Source organism: Podarcis liolepis (genome assembly GCF_965112155.1).
Source record: "Podarcis liolepis genome assembly, chromosome: 11".
NCBI lineage: Eukaryota > Metazoa > Chordata > Lepidosauria > Squamata > Lacertidae > Podarcis > Podarcis liolepis.
Window position 1 is genome coordinate 13,157,969 of NC_139565.1, and position 21,284 is coordinate 13,179,252.

Sequence of the window (21,284 nt, forward strand, 5' to 3'; positions counted from 1 at the left end):
AAAAGCAGGATGCCATGGAGGTACTGAGGGCTTCTTGAAGAAGGCAAAGGATATCTACAAGATGACACCATTCAAAGCAGGGGCCCATAAAACATTTTGGCAATCTGAACATTAAACAAGGCTCCAGACAAATGTATCTGCTGAAAATAATGGTACTGTCTGTAAGCTTACCATAATGCCAGGTGGGATGATAGGAGAAGCGATAGCAAACACTTGAGTAGGGAAAGAGCGCAGAGCAAGATCTCCCTTGTGATTTTCAGGTCACCTTATAATAATAAGGAATGGTTTTATCAGTGTTTTCTAATCTCAGTGGGTTGAGGGAGGGGGAGCTCAGCAAGAGTGAAATCTATATGTCCTGGGTGCAATGAAGAATAGAAACTGGGTAAGCCTCTGGGCCAGAAGCACTATATTTCTGCCTGTCCAGCATTATGATGCAGTTTTTCCTCTTTTTTCTCAGCAGAAGTCCCTCATAGTCCCTCAGTTGCCAGAAACAAATTATCACATTTGCAATATATGCTATAATTACAATGCTTGTTGGCTAAGAAACAACTGTTGCTTGGAATTCATATCACTGAAACGGCATTTTAATTTCTCACAAATCTTTATCCTGTATGGATCAAAAAAGAAGAATTATGTGGATATACAATGAGATACCCCCGGTGAGTGAGGGAGAAAGGGAGACAGACTCAATGATTTGTTGTAATCTCTATGTCTTTTGTATGCTTGTTATACCAATAAAAACCAAAAATTAAGATAAAAACAAATGCTCAGCCTAACATTTGTGCATTACAACTCTTGATCATGGCTGAACACAAGCATTAAACAATTAAGCACTGGACAAATATGAGCAGATACTGGATCACAGAAAGCATTGAATACCAATGTGAGACTTTTTTTTTTTTTAAAAAAACCTTCTCTTGGTGAGTGATTTTTCAAACTCAAAAGACAAAGCTGAAGGATGAGACTTGGCTGTACTCAACTAACCATGGGTTCACACATGTACACACATGCTTAATTAGAAACAAAAGCTTATTAAAAACATAGTTGCACAGCTGAAAGCAGTAAATGCAACCTATGTACTGCCTATACTGCCTCCAGGATAGATTTAGGCTTTTTTCATTTATTAAAAAAATTCAGATTAACTCTTGATGTAGCATAATGGGGATACTCCCCCACTACTGCCTTATTTGCCAAGTTTATGAGCTCACTATGTCTGTAACTGGATTACCTCTGCATCCTGCTCACGGAGGTGGTAAGTTTTCTGTAAGCACTCCAGCGTTTTTGAACATAATGTCTTCTTTTCCAAGAGGCACTCCAGAAGAAAGACCAGCTGGTCTGGGGAAAGCTAGAAGAAAATAAATAGCTTGTGAGGGTTTTTTTTTGTATAAAAAAATTGCTTAGTGTATAATTTGACTAAAAGAGACTAGACAGTGAATAGTCTGAGATAACCTGTGTAATTATATCATGTGCATGAAATTCAGGAACAGTTTATTGTAGTTCATTTCTGAAAAGCCTTACATTCTCTGTATTCCAAAAGACTCTTTCCAAAAGGCTAATCAAAACTTATCTACAGTGGTTTCTCAATCAATATTTAGATTAGATGAAAACCATATTTAGCTTAATGAAATGTTTTTAAAGTTTATTGGGCTCCGAGCTTTATGGAATACATATGCTTGTGACTCTGTTTTGATAAAGGCAGAAAAACAAGGGTGCAAGTTAAACAGTATCAGCTCCCGAAAGCTCAGAAACACAGAAGACTGCTGAACTAGACAGAGGTCTGTCAGTTTTATGATATGAAGCATTTGTTTGTATGACTGAGAAACAAAAACAAGCTTGGTGGCAGACAAGTACATATTGTGATGGTACATTTCCAGTGCAAAGTTGCCCAAGTTCCCTTTCAGTTGTACAATTGATGAAATATGCGAATACTTGCATCTTTTATGGTGCAACTATATGCCTATTTACTAAGAAACAAGTCCCACTGTGTTCAATGAGCCTTACTCACAGGTAAGTGTGCCAAAGACTGCAGCCATCTTGTGTTTACAGACAAAAAGAGCTAAGAATTTAGGTTCAGGTAATCTGAAGGAAAACGTCTGATGGAGCTTAAGTGTTCCATTTACTCTGTTTTCATCGGATGGAAAAATAAATAATTCATTGAAAACTAAAGTACTAATATATGTCAGCTACCAGGAGATATCATTTGATTTGGAAATTCTGGGTCCTGAATGTCCTATAAAGGTTTTCTTATTTACTTTCTACAAGTGTACAGCATGAAAAAGAAAATAAAAAATGCCATGTGTAGAAATAAGCTTGTGCATGCAAAACAGAAGCATGGTATTACTCAGTAATCCCACTTTATCACATCTGAACACCAACTGTTGAAATGCTTCCAGATCTTTTTGTGTGACGACTTTGCCTAGTGTACCCATACTTGCTATATTTTGGTACGGGGATCAAATTCTAACAAATAAAGAACACGGACTCCATATGGATAGATTGATTACATTAACCCACAAATTCCCACTTAAAATCAATACTGTACAGAAAATGCACTTTAAAATCCTAACTGTCAAACCAGATGATAAAACAACAAATTTAAGCATAAGGCCCACTTTCCAGATTCTTAGAATAACCCTGTATTGCTTGCAGCCCTAACCATATTATGATTTTCTTCACTGGTGTCACTTGTGAGATCACCCTTAAAACAGAAAAGGAACAAGGTAATAGCTGATTATCCTAGACATTTTTGGTTACTCAAATGTCCTAAACCCTGAAGATTAAGCTCATTTGCAATAGAAAATACTATGGAATGAATTCCCTATCTTGGGAGAAATCATTGTTTTCTCTTTCCATCTGCTTTGGTCTCTCCTCACCAGTCTGGTGGTGGTGGTATAAATTAAATATGTATACTGCCCTTCATCTGAATATCACAGAGCAGTTCACAACATAAAAATGAGAACACAATTTACATAATAAAACCAAAACAAAAAAGCCTAATAACCCTTCTCCCACAAACACATTTAGAGACCATAGAATCTCCAGCCAGCCAGCCAAAGGCCTGGTTATAGAGAAATGTTTTCTCCTAGTGCCTAGAGATATGTAATGAAGGTGCCAGGAAAGTCTCCCTGGGGACAGCAATCCACAAACGGGGAGCCACTGCAGAGAAGGCCCCTTCCCGGGTTGCCACCCTCTGGACCTTTTGTGGTCCTTGAGGTGTTGTGGTCCTGAGCCATTTTCATTTAATTAAGAGTCTCTTGTGTATGAATCAGCCATGAAGGGACAGATGATTTTGTGCTCATTGACTAGCCTCTACATGTCCTCAGGTACAGTGGTACCTCGCAAGACGAAAGAGTTTTCCATTTTTTGAGTCGTTCCGCAAGACGAATTTCCCTATGGGCTTGCTTTGCAAGACGAAACGTCTGGCGAGTTCTTGCGAGTTTGTTTCCTTTTTCTTAAAGCCGCTAATAGCCATGCTTTGCAAGACGAAAAAACCGCAAGACGAAGAGACCCGCGGAACGGATTAATTTCGTCTTGCGAGGCACCACTGTAAATGTAAATTTCTCATCACTTTGTAACCTGCAATCATTCTTTGTTAGTCTCCTTAAATTGAAGAGATGACATGCCATAAATGAGTACAGGTTTATAGAATAATTTGTTTTTTGAGTCTCTGAATGGCGTCTCAAAGGGGAAATTTACACAACTACTTCAGTACATGGCAGCTGACTGAGAAACCTAGTGCAAGCTGACTTCCAGCTTCTCCAGCCTCAGCTGAGCTTATCACATGCATGTGCCCCCAAGCATTTTACTAGCTGTAATAGTGCCAAAACAAAACAAAACAAAACCACTGTGGTGGTGCATGAACCTGACTGGCTTGGCATGGTCATCCGAAACTGACCCCTGCTTCTCAGTGTTTGTGTGATGATGCATTAAAATACTGTACTTAAATATATATTTCTTAAATATATGTGAGCACAGATACATACATGTGCATGTTTAAAGCTGCAACCCTAAGCACACATACTACAAAGCAAACACCACTAAACTCAATGGAACTTGCTTCTGCTTGGGATCGTGAAGCAAACTACTTGTTTCTTGGAAATCAGAAATGCACCAGTAAGAAAACATAAAATAAAAAGTTGTTAAAGGCAGCAATATTTTAAACATAGGCTTTTATGCCCCCCCCTTTAAGTTTACTTCAACTTTAGTAAAGGTAAAGGGACCCCTGACCATTAGGTCCAGTCGTGACCGACTCTGGGGTTGCGGCGCTCATCTCGCTTTATTGGCCGAGGGAGCCGGCGTACAGCTTCTGGGTCATGTGGCCAGCATGGCTAAGCCACTTCTGGCGAACCAGAGCAGCGCACAGAAATGCCGTTTACCTTCCCGCTGGAGCGGTACCTATTTATCTACTTGCACTTTGACGTGCTTTCAAACTGCTAGGTTGGCAGGAGCAGGGATCAAGCAACGGGAGCTCACCCCGTCGCGGGGATTCGAACCGCCGACCTTCTGATCGGCAAGTCCTAGGCCAGGGGTCAGCAACCCACGGCTCCGGAGCCACATGTGGCTCTTTTACACCTTTGCCGCGGCTCCGGGGTGGATACTAGCGAGGGGAGGAGGTGCATTGTGCACCCCGACACTCCCCACTGTGACGGGCGCTGTACTGGCTGTGATGCTGCATGGGGGCGGGGTGTGCGTTAGTCACGCACCGTCCCGATGTCACCTTCCCGCCCGCTGTCAGATCGCGGCTCCGGAGATATATTTGTTTTAAATGTCGTAATGGTTTTGTGGCTCCCAGTTCCCCCCCCCCCCTCGGAAACGGGTCCAAGTGGCTCTTTTTGTCTTAAAGGTTGCAGACCCCTGTCCTAGGCTCTGTGGTTTAACCCACAGCGCCACCTAGCAGGGGTTGCCCAACCAACATTGTGTCCTGCAGATGTTGTGGACTATGACTCCCAATGCAGACCATTGGTTATGCAAGACTGAGCCAATGAGAGTTGCTGTCCACTATATCTGGAGGGCTCCATGTTGGCTCTCCCAAGTTTAGCAGATAGGTCTTAAAGATTAACTGTTTTGAGGACATAGGGAACCTAAACTAAAACTAAAAAGCTGGGGAGACTTCTTGGAAATTAATGTCTTGGCAAGGGAATTACTTCTGAATGTAAATTGAATTTCAAATGCTGCATAACACCATCTAATAAATGTCACTTCTAAAAGGAAACGGCACCGAAGATTTAGAAATTGAAGGGTAGTTGCGGTTTCTTTTGAAATGTATCTTTGGCAGAGACCTTACATGCTACACATACAAGGAGCTATTGTTTAAAAGAAAGTTCATTAAAGATCTAACTTTGGCCAAGAAAAGCACAGAAACGTAGAAGCAAGGTAACCACATGTCCTTGCTTTACCTCACTGAGCCTCATATATAGCTCTGTATTTCGTGGCGGAGGCCTTTGGCTTTGAACAACTGTGAAAATCTAGAAACACAGCAGATCAAAGAGTTGGCTATTTTTCATGCATTCCCCCAAGAAGTGATACCCCCCCCCCCCGTTCTTAATTTCATGTTAAGAGTTAATGCTGACAGATCTGTAACTAAAATAAAATTAATGGGTGTATAAGTACTAATAACATTAATAAAGCAAGACAGAGTACTAATGCAAATGCTTGACTATACGCCTCTGGGCCTTATACTGATTCCAGGACTGAACTTGTATAGACACAACAAAGCCTACAATGTTATACCCATGGACCCAGGAGTAAGCTTCATTGAACCAGTGGAACTTGTCTGAGTAGACACGTATAGGATTGCACCAAAAATCACACTGGAAAATGTGTTTTGCTCCTCTGGTTCCTTTGCGTACGAGGGACCCTTTTCCAATAGATTTTAATCAGTTCAATAAACTTCCAGTACTTGAGGACAAACTTGGTCCATTTTCACATAAGGTACATTTGTGACATTCTCAAGATACCCTCTCACACCAGTATTGCTACATGTGAATACTTATTGCAGAATACAATGCAGAAAACAAAGGAAATGCATACTGTTCACATTATAGATTCACATTATAGATTGATTTAAGCAAAAACTACCAAATAAATAATCATATTAAGAAAAACTCTCTTAAAACTACCAGTTTACCTGATGTGACAAGATTTTCATTTATCAGCTTTCTCCATTGACACATAATTTGTTTATGTGACCAAATGTTTCCATGCATGATGTCTGATCTGCAGCAGCAGTTTGAAACAACTGTAACCATGTGATATGTATCTCCTGTATTCCTATCACTTTCTTGTCATCAACACACACTATTCTCAGCTGTTTGCTTCTCTTTTCCAAAAGTCAACAATACCACCAAAAGTGCCTTTTGGGCAGAATGCCACAATTTTCAAATAACCTACGTCAGAGTACTTCCACATAAGGCAACACAAGTTGTTTGCTGTCAGCACTCAAAGTGGGATAGTTACTTTTCAAATTAAGGTGAGACTCAATTACAGCTGTTGAAAAGTGGTGGAATGTTTTCAGATCTACCAGGAAAAAAAGTGGGAACATGTCTTACCTAGACAGGCTCTGCCTGCTGTAGAAGATAAAGACTCCACATCACAACTCTAAAAGTGTTACTGTACAAGTGAGCTTACTTCATGATTTCAGTGAAAACCATCCATATACAACGGGTTGGACCAATACATTGTTTACAGAGGTGGGAGAATTCCCTGAGCAGTGATCCACTTTGGGGACTCTCCTACCATCCCATCAGCAGGGTGGGAGGCAGGGGGCAAATTTACTCCTCCCCCATAAGTCTCCAACACCACCTACTACACCAGGCATCCCCAACCTGTGGCCCTCCAGATGTTTTGGCCTACAACTCCCACAATCCCTAGCTAACAGGACCAGTGGTCAGGGATGATGGGAATTGTAGTCCAAAACATCTGGAGGGCCGAAGGTTGGGGATGCCTGTACTACACTGTTCCAGGGGGTTCCTAATCTGCCAGCAGGATCTCTCTGCTGGATCAAAAGCTTTCCATGGATGGAAGGAGCCTTTCTGCCCGGATGAGGCAAAGTCCAGACCCAATCCATTAGGCATACATGCTGTGACTAAGCTGCTTCTGATATAAAAGCTAATGAGGAGGTACATGTGCCCTTGAGACCTTTACGTCTGCAAACTGTTGGTAAGAGCCTAGAGGCAACTGAACAGGAGTGAAGATATGCAATGGTCATTTCTGAGAGCTTTGGCTAGGAAGTAGTCCATAAAATTTAACAAGCAAAGCAAGTTAAAAAGAACTGACGTGTGGATGATAAAAATACAGCGACCTCTGCTGGTATGAAATGCGTTTTGCTGAAACACAATGTGAAGCAGACACTTCTAAGCCTAACCCATCTTTATCCCATAAAAATAAAGTTATTTTCCCATGATTGTTTGTACCAAATGTTCTTTCAAGTAAGCGTACTAGGGAGAGGACATAAATTATTACGCTGTGATTGAGCACGCTGAAGTATCTTGTAACATTCCAAAGAACAGCACCATATGCCAGCTAGAAAGCCATTTCCCCTGAAATGGAACCCTTACTAGACTGGTTTTTAAAGTCAAATAATCCTATAACTGCAACTATTAAGGTTTTAAATCATTGTTACTGTGTTACAAACAAAACATGCTGAATTGTGCTCTACTTCTCTACAGGATCATGAAACCTCCCTGCTTTTTGGAGTTTGCATTACTTAGCCTTTAAATTTCAAAGATGACTCAGAAGAAAACAAAGTTTGCAAAGAGCAACAAATATAAAAAGACGCAGTCAAACAAAAGATAAGAAACACAGCACCAGACTATTGCTAGATTGACAGATTGTCTGATTCCATATAAAACAGCTCTGTATGCTCTTACTAAACAGCTCGTGCACAGATTTGGGTTTTCCAAATACTGAGTCTGAGTTTATGCAACTACTGGGTAAGAAACAAGACATGTACCTTTGCAATTTTTCATCTCCGTCAACAAGCTAAATTTTAAAATGTCAAAATCATTGTCCTTTATTTTGCCATAAAGTGCTGAGCTGCCAATTGTTTTGAGAAAGTTTCCACAAAGCAAGCACAGGAATTTTTTTTTTTGGTAAAGCATTATCTGACAGTTTCCCTGGCTCCTTCTTCCCAATAACTTGTAAAAAGCACAGTGAAAACCAACCTTGCCTCTTCCCAAGCTTTCTCGCTGCTTTCTACAAGGTCATTGGCCTCTCATCCCAGAAGACCACCCACCCTAAAAGAGACTATTTGTCAACCCTTGTATTAGCATAATGTAATAAATGCCAGGTCCACAATTTATGCTAGGAAAAAATGTCATTGAAACATTTGACTACTGACCTTCAACAGCCATAAAAATGTGACACAGATAAATGCACTTGAGCATCCAGCAGCATTACTTGCAGTGCGCCCCTAAGCCAGGACACAAATCACCAAAGGAATACAGCTGGTATGTTGAATATCCCATTTGCTACAGCCTGCACTTGAATGAAGTCATTGAAAGCCTCCTCAAAGGGAAATGTGCCCTGGACTAATGCAGCAACCAATTGACGGTGGCGTGATTTCTATTATTACTCCATTATCACACTGGGATCAGTGCCTAAATGAGCATACTTCCTCCCTGATGCCATTTCCTTTTATCCTGGCTGTATTCTAAAAGCGGATCAATGGTAGTAATACATATGATGTCACTTCAATTTACAGCTACTGCCTCCCTCTCCTACATCTACAGATAGATCAATTCTTTCCAAAAATGGTTAAGAAATGCACGAGGAGTCAATTCTCCAAGAAACTGGTTCTCTGCTATATTTGACCATGTTATTGTGGAAAGGAACTGTTTATACTGACTGAAAACAGCAGTTGGGTGTGGGGAGAGAAGAGGAGGCTCAAAAAAAAAAATTAAAAAAAAATTCACTACTGTGTACTGGAGAATGCTGGCTAAAACTCAACACAAACAAGTCCCAAAACAGAATTAGAGAATTTGACCTTTGAATATTACAAAGAGAAGCCTTCTAGCTTCAGACACAACAGAGTCAAGCACTTTTTTCCCCTGCTTGAAGGGGCGTTTGTGTAGAATGCTTTCTCAGTAAATTTATTTTACAAGATTTCCCAAACTAAATGCCTTCCTACCCTTCTCTTTTAAAAAGAATGAGAGGGTGGGGGCAGCTAACCCACAGCTTTGATAGTGAATGGCTCCCTTTAGTTAGAGCTTCCTCATTAAATACAGATAAGAAAGCAGTGCTAGTGGTCCAAAAAACAGGGTTTATAGGCTCAGGGTATCTTTCACAGCCTGTACTTTCAGTCAAAACCAAAAAGAATAAAAGGGAGACCGTTAAGACACTTTAGTCATAAACTCTTTGTCAATTTGCCTTCAGGGCTGTTTTCTGCTGGCTGCAATTAAACTAAAACATTCTTAAAACAATTGCTTCTCCTCACAAGGACAAAAATAAAGGAAAATGAAATATTACGAAGAACTCAAAGCGCCGTTTCTTTTTTAACAGCAAACACATTTAGAAAGACATTGTCACGGTATACCTCAAATGATATTTGTGAATGCTGTTGTTTTAATCTAGGCTCCTTTCTTTCAAATGAATGCAAGCAGTTCTCCTTCAGGGACAAACATATGCTCATTTTAGCCAACATATGAATTTAATAAAAGTATCCAGAAAACCAGCTGCTAACAAGTGTATTGATACACTGTAGTTAAAAGATTCAAATACTGTACTGGAAAAACTTATATGGATTTGAATTAGGACGCATATGCAGAAAGAAGTCTGGAGCTGTGTATCTGACTTCCAATGAAGCTAAAAGAAATGGTCTGAGGCAAATAACTCTGGTCTACCAATTTATTTATCACATTTATATCTCACCCTTCATGCAAGGAGTTCAAGTCAGTGTTTACATCCTTATCTTGTCTTCACAGCAACCTTGTGAAGTAGGTTAATATGAGAGATCACTTGCACAGTCAACCAGAACAAAAAAATTCCTTCCTGTAGCACCTTAAAGACCAACTAAGTTAGTTCTTGGTATGAGCTTTCGTGTGCATGCACACTTCTTCAGATACACTGAAACAGAAGATAGAAGGATCTGGCAACTTCTGTTTCAGTGTATCTGAAGAAGTGTGCTTGCACACGAAAGCTCATACCAAGAACTAACTTAGTTGGTCTTTAAGGTGCTACTGGAAGGAATTTTTTTGTTTTGACTATGGCAGACCAACACGGCTACCTATCTGCAACAGTCAACCAGGTTGGCTTTGTTTGTTTTCTTTTACACAAGAAGTTTAAATTGCCTCTCTCACACTGTGCCCATAGGGAAGAGATGCATTTTCACTATGAACAAGCTTTCTAGTCAGTGAGTGTTTTACACCTGCATTACAAACTGGACTTGAAGGTTGAACTCCCTTGGGTCTCAGTGTGAAAATATCCTTTGATTTACAGCTGAGGGAGGATTCGAAACCAGGTCTTCCTGACTCAAATCTGGTTCTGGTTTGTAATGTGCCATGTTATATTTAATATACAGTATGAAATGACAGAAAAGATTGGGGGGGGGTTCATTTAGAAAAAATGTATTTTTGAATATAAATGGACAATTGATCTCACACCTCAGAATTACTGATATTTTTCTACTAGCTACATTGTTTTTCAGCGTCTTGAAATGAACCTAACCCCGTAAAACGGGATCTGAAATGCACTAGAAAGAGGTTTGTGACAGGAAGCTATTGTGGCATGTCACCTATATGCTGGGCAGACTGTGTGTCAATATCCTTCTTAAATTGTGGTGTCCAGAACTGGACATAGTACTCCAGGTGTGGTCTGACCTGGGCAGAAAAGACAGCAACTATGACTTCCCTTGATCAGGACACTATTACTTCTGTTGATGCGGCCTAGGATAGCATTAGTCACACTGTTGACTCATGGAAAGCTTGCGGTCTACTAAGACCCCTAGATACCTTTCCACATGTACTACTGGTTTGCCAGGTGTCCCCCTTCATTTATTTGTCCAGCTGGTTCTTCATTTCGGCCCAGTTCTCCAATCTTCTAAGGTCATCTTGAATCCTGTCACTCTGACTACACCTCCCAGTTTGGCGTTATCTGGAAATTGGATGAGCATCCCCTCAGTACCCTCTTTGTAAACAACTTGGATGATGCTGAACAACAATGAACCCACGACACCCTACCTGGCACTTTTGTCCACGATGACAAAGAACAGTTAACAAGCCCTTTTTGGGTTTGGTCAGTCAACCAGCTACAAATTCACCTAATAGATGCACATGGGGGGAAATATATCATGATGTGTCAAAGATGCGTCAGTAGAAGTTACTACTGATCAGGAAACTCTCATTAAGGATAGCAGAATGAAGTCAACTAGGCCTCTTTGCAATATGTGTCAGAAGAGGCTGGTTTATACCTAGCGGCTGACCAGATAGACTTCAACAGGCAAAGTTCTCAAGAGTATGTAAAATATATTTCCGATAATTCACATAATGGAAAGATCTACTTAAGGAGAAATCTGAAATCCGCAATGCAATCTAAGTGCACTGAAATGTCATAAATGATTAAACTTATAAGATCTAACGAAGTGTTGAGCTAGCAAAATGGAAACCAGGTGGCTTCTAAGCAGGTTTGGTCAGGTTATATGGCATTTTCCTCCAGCCCTAACATTCAAGAAGAAACATTTCATCAGAACGTTACCCTTGAGCATAATAATTCCATTTTAGAGATAATAGACTCTACCCCAACCTTTAATGCATGTCCTATACACATAGATTTTATGTTGATTGCCCTGTATATCACAAGCTGTCTATGTAGGCATAACCTTTATTTTAAAAACAGATTTTTTAAAAAAATGATGTGAAAGAGATTTAATGAATCCTGTTATAAGAAACAGAATTTATTGGTAGTCCTTTTTAGTTGAGCTGATGACATTTAAGTGAATTTGTATAATAATATTACCATTTAATAAGAGGGGACAAATTGTGTTGCCATAGCTACCTCAAGGATTTGGAAGAAATTTCTGCTACAAACTCATGTTTTTGAGGTTTAATAATTCATCCGTAAACATTTAATCCAGGGTGAGTTTTTCTAGACAAGAATTTGGCTGAACAGTGATGTGGTTTTGCTGTTTTTTAAACTACAGTGCAAAGGAGGTTTTATATTAACATCAGATATGCTGTCACAAAAATGAGCCCAGTTTCTTTACACTTTTCAGATACTTTAAGTAGAAGTTAAATATTGTTTTTGTATGAAAACTACATTGCAATTGGGCCATACTTATCCTTATTTTGGGGAGAAGGTGGGAAATCAACAAAGGCACGGATAGCTCACTGTGTTTGTCTCATGTTTAATTAGAATAGAGACAAGTTACTTCACTTTCATTTGAAGTGCTGTTAATTTAGTCAGAAGATACCTATAGAGACACAATAATTTCTTTCAGTACCATCCCATGCACTACAGGTTTGCTATAAAAAGCTCAGGTTGCTGTAAAGCGAGCAAAGACTTTTTAAAAATGAATTCTTTTTAACACCTTCTTTCCTGGGTCTGCAACACTGGAGACTAGCTTCCATCATTTTAAAGCACAATACAGTGGTGCCTCGCAAGACGAAAATAATCCGTTCCGCGAGTCTCTTCGTCTAGCGGTTTTTTCGTCTTGCGAAGCAACCCTGTTAGCGGCTTAGCGGCTATTAAAGGCTTAGCAGCTTAGCGGCTAAAAGGCTATTAGCGGCTTAGAAAAAGGGGGGAAAGCGAAAAAAATCGCAAGACTAGCAAGACGTTTTCGTCTTGCGAAGCAAGCCCATAGGGAAATTCGTCTTGCGAAGTGCATCGAAAAACGGAAAACCCTTTCGTCTAGCGGGTTTTTCGTCTTGCGAGGCATTTGTCTTGCGGGGCACCACTGTATCCTATGACTGTTTTGCTGTGCTATTTAGTAAGAAAGTTTTGATATTACAGTGGTACCTCAGGTTACATACGCTTCAGGTTACAGACTCTGCTAACCCAGAAATAGTGCTTCAGGTTAAGAACTTTGCTTCAGGATGAGAACAGAAACCATGCTCTGGCGGCACGGCAGCAGCGGGAGGCCCCATTAGCTAAAGTGGTGCTTCAGGTTAAGAACAGTTTCAGGTTAAGAACGGACCTCTGGAACGAATTAAGTACGTAACCCGAGGTACCACTGTACAACCATCTTGTTCAAGTTTCACTTCCCATTATTTCAGAGCCAAATATGCAATGACATGAAGTGCATCTTTGGTTTCAACTTGCGTATAACATCAGCTGAAGGGCAGTGATAATGATCAAAATCACAGAATGTGTGGAGAGCAACCCACTCTACAGTCCTAAGGAAAATCCATGCTTTGGTTTTTGCCTTCAAGAGCAATTCCCCCAATGGTACTTAGCATCAGAAATGTCTGCCTAAGCCTCAGTTTTCATATAGTTTTAATATAGATATGTTATGGCACTCAGGTCACATTACTGCCACCCCCTTTGACCAAAAAGGACAACTTGGTTTCGACACAACAAAAATATTTTTTTTAAAAAAACCTTAAAACCTGAAGACTGTGGCAATTCACTTAAAAAATCATGAACTTTAGTCCCCAATTATTTTATATTCTCCAGAATGATCTAATATGCAAAAAATGTCCAGAAGTCTGCCTTCCACTCCCATTCTGTGTATTTTTAGAGTCCATTCCAGATATTTTCCATCCCCGATTAGCTCAGAAATTTTTATACGAAACACAATAAAACATTCAAGTATTAGCGACCACCTTCTAAAATCAAATTAAACAGAACGCCAACCACAACAATTAAGCAGAGATTCCATCAACTTGTAAGAATGTAATAAGCTATGTTTTATGTTTTCTCTTTTCTTTATGCCCTGTCCCTTTATCCACCTTCTGCCTATTCCTCTTCACTGCATCACTCATTCATACAACAGTTCATTCTAACACAACACAAACATACACTGCCCACAAAGTTAAATACAGGATTAATTTACAACAGGAATATGGTAAGAAATTTACACACACAAACAAATATTCTTAAAACCCACTGACTATTATGATACAAAATGCTAACTTATTTTTCATTTCAGCAGCTTGAATAATTTTATTAATATTATTTTGTAAGTGGCTCCAAGACTCATGGCTTTCCCAGAGCAACTAGGAGATATTTTAAATAAGCAGTTTAGACAAAACGTGGATGTTCAGTTTGAACCCAGATGTGCATCTGAATGTACATCCCATTGAAAGCAATACAGATGTATGTCCCCTACAACCAAGTGCACATTTGATTTACACCTGCTTTCAGCGCTTGAACTGTCTTCTTTCGATTAGGCTAATCAATTTTTGCTTTAATTTTACTACTGCAATTATGAACTCGACAATCCAAATGCTTTCAGACTATATGTACAATTCTTGGAAACTCTGGCAATGTCAATTCTGATAAAATTGCCAAAAGTATCTCCTTTACAGAATACTTTGGTAGCCTATTTCATGATTTAACTAGATTTTTTAATAACTGGCAGGTGTTAATTATTGGATGCTACAGAATATTATTCTCAAGGTGTTACAGTTACTTACAGAACCATTTCTATAACATTCTAAGAGGTTGCTAACATTGTTTTTTTAAAAATCAAAGAAATCTGCAAACCAGCACTATGTAAAAAGTGTTCCCTATTCAACTATTGATGTTCTTAAAGTTGGTACTAAAAACTATTTGACTGTCATCACTTTAGTGAATTAAAGTTTCCATCAGTAGGTTTTTCTTTTGACTTTTATCATACTCTTTATAGATGCACAATTTAAGTAACATAAAAATTTAAAACATTGCCTGTAAGCAGAAGAAAATGGGAACATCTCCTACATCTCCTATATTAATGTTAAAAGATGCTGGGCAGAACACAAGTTCCATTTATTATGACAGAGCTTTCATAATAAAAACATTTCTGGGGATTGTACCCACAGAAATAAGAAGACTGCAAACTTGTCTTAGTTCTGTCCAAGAAAATCAAACCAATCTGAGTTTGGAAGAGATTGTATTAGGTATGTAGGGACTTAAAAGCCAGAGCAAACTCAGTTCATGAAAAACACTCCTAAGAATTTTGCATATAAAGTAATTTAAAAGCACTTTGTTAAAATTAGCTTTAGAAGCGAAATACCTTGGTTACAGGTTACGGACAAGTTTGTTGAAACCGATACTTTTTTTGGTGCATTTTAGTTTCCTTCTCCCCCACCCCAGAAAAAAGCATTGTCTAGAATTTATATTTTTAGCAAATGAGCATTAGTTTGTTTCTATTTTGCTTTGTTATGGGAGCGTTCTATGAACTAAAATAATGCTAGAGTATTTGAAATAAATTAACGTGAGGAAACAACTACCTTTCTTCTACCAAATGAATTGACTGGAGGCATAGAAGTCAAAGAATTACCATTAAAAATACATACATGTTATATATAGGGAGAGAAAGAGAGAGTGAGTGTTCTGAAAACACAAGCTTTAAAAAAATGCATTACGTACACAATTCATAATTCCAAAATTCTTGATTTTTCTGGATTACTGGTATGCAAAAGTATGGGACATGTTTCCCTACTTCCCATATTTCCTAGAGGCCAAAGTCAAAAAAGATGAAATTATTTTGGTATAGTATGATTTTATTATATATATACAGGAACATTGACTGTCTCCATCTCCAACTTTTAAGTGGATTTGGATGACTTGAGGTATCAGTGTTCACACCTCCCTTTATAGTGTTCTTAATTTTGTTCCCCCTATACCCTGAAACGAAAAAATTGGGGGGGGGGGTTTTAATGATTCAGATACTTATTTGATGCACTTATTATGTGTCTGCCCAGAAATATAATTTTCATCCAAATTAAATTTTTTGTAACTAGATGTTGTTTTCCTTTAAATAGTTTATACTAAAATGCATTTTCTTTTCGTACACTTAAAAATTAATACTTATTTATTTATTTATTTATTTAAAAGCTGCAAAGAGTGCTTGCGAATCTCCCACCTGAACTTGCTTGAACCCTTTATTCAACTAAGGTAGTTCTTTGTTGCCACCTAGGGACGCGGGTGGCGCTGTGGGTAAAACCTCAGTGCCTAGGGCTTGCCGATCGCATGGTCAGCGGTTCGAATCCCAGTGGCGGGGTGAGCTCCCGTCTTTCGGTCCCAGCTCCTGCCCACCAAGCAGTTCGAAAGCACCCTTAAGTGCAAGTAGATAAATAGGTACTGCTTTATAGCGGGAAGGTAAACGGCGTTTCCGTGTGCTGCGCTGGTGCTGGCTCGCCAGAGCAGCTTCATCACGCTGGCCACGTGACCCGGAAATGTCTCCGGACAGCGCTGGCCCCCGGCCTCTTAAGTGAGATGGGCGCACAACCCTAGAGTCGGACACGACTGGCCCGTACGGGCAGGGGTACCTTTACCTTTGCCTTACCATCCCACCTAGCAGTTCGAAAGCACGTCAAGTGCAAGTAGATAAATAGGTACTGCTCCGGTGGGAAGGTAAACAACGTTTCCGTGCGCTGCTCTTGTTCGCCAGAAGCGGCTTAGTCATGCTGGCCACATGACCTGGAAAAATTGTCTGCGGACAAACGCTGGCTCCCTCGGCCTGTAGAGCGAGATGAGTGCTGCAACCCCAGAGTCATCCGTGACTGGACCTAATGGTCGGGGTACCTTTACTTTTACCATCTGCAAGTTGGGTGGATGGTGACCAGTTCTCCCTAAAGAAGTTCATCAGGCACCACTTTTGATTTATATTTTCCTCGAGGTGGATACTTTTTTATTTGTCCATCGTTTCAATATGTTGTATAGCTTTGCTAAATTTCAGTGGCTTTTGCTGCAGACTGTATTATTTGTTTTCCCGATTTTATTGGACTTGTAGAAACACTATTGTTTGTGAGAAAGAGAGGGGGGGGGGAAGAGAGAGAGAGAGCGCACTGGGAGAAAAATCAGCCAGGAAGCCAGGTATTTAATAATCACAGCTAATAATGCAACGTACCATTAGCCAAGGTCAATTCTTGCAATTTGGAATATTAGGTTCTTGTATAGAACTGGATTATATTACCATCCTCTTGGGCTACCCTATAGTTTTGTTAGCACTATGATAACAGTATACTATATTTTGTCAACACATAAACACAAGGAACACTTCTATGAGATTTGTGAGAACATGACGACACACCACTTTTGACAAAGACAAACAGCATCACACTGAAGCAACTTTTACAACATAATCCCTTAAATGGATCATTCTGAGACTCATCTCCCAGACTGAGCAACCTTTTGGATAAAATGGGACAGCACTACCCAAATGCCACCTTGTGATTACAGCAGCTGAAAGAAATCAAGGACATGAACATGATAAAAAATACAGATATTATTTTAATGGGATACAGTGGTACCTCGGGTTAAGTACTTAATTTGTTCCGGAGGTCCGTTCTTAACCTGAAACTGTTCTTAACCTGAAGCACCACTTTAGCTAATGGGGCCTCCTGCTGCTGCCGCGCAGCCGGAGCACAATTTCTGTTCTCAGCCTGAAGCAAAGTTCTTAACCTGGAGCACTATTTTTGGGTTAGCGGAGTGTGTAACCTGAAGCGTATGTAACCTGAAGCATATGTAACCTGAGGTACCACTGTATTAAGATTAAGGAAACATGACTCAATTAATATTTTCCACTATTTTTTTTAAAAAACACCACAATGCAAACTGAACACTTGACAAGTTAACCATTTTAAAGTGATCTGAACTTCTTACTTTAGCCTTATATGTAGTTTTACTGTCCTTGTACAACTGTAATGCCTTGTTTCCAAATTTTAATAATTTTACATAATATAGGGGGTGCTTGTTTTAACACATTTTAGCTGAAAAGACAAGAAAGCATCATCATCGCTGGGTTTGTTATATGCTGTGTTCTGGGGTGGGAAATAACCAAGAATTCATATTTTAAAAATAGCCTCATTTTGTATTTTTATAGCTAGCTAAAAATATAAAAATACAAATATTATAGTTGGGTTTTTTTCCTTTTCTGAAGAGCAAGGTAACCATGCTTTGAATGTGCTTTACTGCTCAGCCTTCTGGGTTCTGGCTGTAGTTTCTATTTAATGATGTTAATAAATGAAATTTAAATGCATTCTGTACATCAGATATAAAAATATGTTGGCTGCCTTTAATAGAAAATGCACGTCAATAACACAAACCTCTGATAGTTAAATATACAACTGTTAGGAGATCTTAACCAGAAATATCAGGAAGAATCTTTAATCAAGAAAATAAAGCAGTGAAGATTTCTATTATTCTTAAGTCAGTACAAGCTCACTGGGCTGGAGGTTATCAGAATTCATTCTTCAATTGCACTACATCAGAATCCTTTTTATCAGCATATCTTTCCAGCTTAAATGAAACGGCATATGGTACTAATCACACTTAATACAGCAAGTTTTGCAAATACAAATCAAAATTCAAAAGGCAGGGTGAAAAGATTAGGCGTGAATATCCCAATTTCTACTCTTCATCTACTACACAAGTTTATTTTCTAACTGAATAGTAAACTGGGAAGAGCAGTGCGGAGAGAGAGAACAACTCTCACTATGTGAAATGAGTCAATTCTCTTTGTTCCTAGTGAAAGTCATGTACATGAAAGGGAGCTGCAGTCACAATTGCTGTGCTTGTTGGCCAATGGGCATGAATGGGCATGGAAATTGAATTACACCCTTTCTCCCTATAGGTGGTCTCTTCAGCCAGGCAACAACCAGAGATTCAGGCAGAACTGCTGCCTTTGATCTAGCTGTTCTACACAGAAGTAAAATACAGGTCCCGTATGTATAGTTTATACATATACTTAAAATGAGCATCCTAGAAAAAATAATTTTAAGTGAAGAGGTCTAGAACATGTGCAAAATACGTTTTACTGCAGGCTTCTCCTAATCTGATTTAGACATGATTTTGTTTCCACTCAGGAAGTTGAAATTAGTTTAGCTATTCCTGAATGGCGTACAGAAAAATGAACATGTAGCTGCTCATTATTTCAGCCTCAACAGTCATATTTGTTACAAAACCAGGTTATACTGAACAATTCTGTACTTTATCTACTGTTACATAAAGGATTTATATTATTATGCTATTATCCATAGAATTCAATTTTAGATGGAATTGGATTTAAATCTTTGTTTATGCCAAATTACCAGTAAAAGGAAAAAAAAAGGCTCATTGTGTTCTGGCAAGTTTAAATGCATTTTAAACCATTTTTATCTTTAGCTAGAAAGTTCTGAAAGCCTGCATGTGTATTCTTGCAGTAGATACCTATTTAGCTCAGTCTGCTTAGACTTGAATCCTATTTACTTAGTACATTTATATCCTGCCTTCCTTTTGTCGCATGCGTGGGGCTTCCAGGTGGTCTTTTACTCAGGCACTGACCAGATCCACACCCGTTTAGATTTGGCAAGGTGGTTTAATTGTGTGCCCTCAAACCACACCCTAGGATTATATAACTTCATGGCGACCAGTGAAGGTAAGTCTGGAACTGGGCTAGTAAGATTGATGTGGGCTACTGCCTTTGCTGACTTCTTTGCAAAGCTCAACAAACAATTTTAAAATGGGCCTCATACCTTCCAGCGAATATTAGGGTAAAGTGCTCAAAGCTCAACGAACGATTTTAAAATGGCCTTATGCCTTCCAGAGAATAATAGGGCAAAGTGCTAAGGGAAAACAAAATTAATTGGTTCTTTTAAGAAACTGCAGGAAATGAGCAGCCCAGAACTAGCACATTCAGACAGGAATCTGTAAAAGAATATTTCAATGTCTGCCCTTTTCATAATCGGTGATAAAATAAAGGAGGAAAAGCAACAGATTAATGCCAGTCTTCAAAGTGCCACCGGCCTTGTTCCCTATCAACATATGGTCTTTCCTGATTTCATCTCCTGCAACAGCCTCTATGTCCCCTGTTCTTCCCATAGGTTGGGGATTCTTCACAAGAGGGAGAAGTACAGAAGTACAAGGAAGTCATGACAATTCCTACCACCCTATGTGCATGTGCGTTATAGCTGGAAATAATCTCATTAAAATTACACTGAGCAAGATTCAAATGTTATTTTACCTTTGAATGTTTGGAAGCATCAATCTAAGTGTGGATAACAATACGAGCACATTCATTTCTTGAAATTAAAAGTTACAAAACAGCACATGGAATAGTTACCCTATTAAAAAATCTTTTTATTTAAGTCCTTTTAGGCCGACATACAAGTCATACAACAAATACAATAATGAAAAGCAAACCGCAACAAGAAAGTCAGATAACTATAACTTGAAAGTATCAAGAAAGATAATCAGTTCTTATCTTCTTAACATTTTGAAAACACCCATTTTTTAAAAAAGGAGGAAACAATCACCAGCAACTGAAAAATACACCAATTAATTCATTATTAATAATGATTAATGCTTATGATGATAAAAGAACAACAAGTGAAGGTCTTTGTGGTACAAGGTTTTGTGTTGCTTATCAATATTAACCAGTTTAACCAATGCTGATAGGTTATTTCATGATATTCACACAATTCAATGGAGCAGTTATAAACAATAGCATTGAAAACATTATATTGTGGGGTGAGTGAGGGGGAAATAATATGTTCCCAGGTACAAAATACAGAACACCTAGTTCTTGAAAAATACTTATGCAATAGAAAGGTAACTTAGAGGAAGATGTTTAGATAGGGTGCAATAATTACAATTATTGTTACAATTATTGTGACTAGAGTTACAATTGTGCTCTAGTCGCATTTTTAAAAATATTTTTGAAAGTCCAAAAATAATTAGCCTACTATTATTGTGTTGATCATCATGTTGATCAGGACATTTCACCATTTTTTATTTTTTGCTCTATTTTAGCCCTTGGTGATTTGACATTAAATATGTAAAAGTTATTATACATACCTACTGCAAACCTCAAGATAAAAGTTGAGAATGGTTTCCAGCTCTACTATTAAAGCAAGACAGGATGTGGGAGCTAAGGAAATTTCGTGAGGTGAAAACTGGCTGCAATTCTTAGAGGGGGAAATTACAGTAAAACCGAAATTTGTACATAAATCACACCTTTAAAAATAACAGGAAAAGGTTGAATTACCTAATGTCTGAAAACTCACAGAGCAAATTCATTCATGGAAAATACTATTGCAGCTAGCTGAATCAAAATGTATCACATTGTGTGCGTGCAGTATAGTAAATAGAACATTTCTCCTCATCATGCTTTTTTAATATAGTAAAATTAGATCAATGTCGTTTCCCAGCTGGGTAACTCAACTAAACAG

At 38.9% G+C, this 21,284-nt stretch overlaps 1 protein-coding gene across 17 annotated transcripts in view; it reads right to left on the minus strand.

Annotated features, from left to right (window-relative positions):
* Positions 1-21,284, minus strand: part of AOPEP (aminopeptidase O (putative)) — a 185,176-nt gene that overhangs the window by 27,878 nt on the left and 136,014 nt on the right. For all 17 annotated transcript variants that reach the window (XM_083464871.1, XM_083464869.1, XM_083464881.1 and 14 more), the window contains one exon: positions 1,229-1,345. In XM_083464871.1, the coding sequence (XP_083320997.1) occupies positions 1,229-1,345 (117 nt within the window). Of the gene's footprint in view, positions 1-1,228; positions 1,346-21,284 lie in introns of those variants that run through there.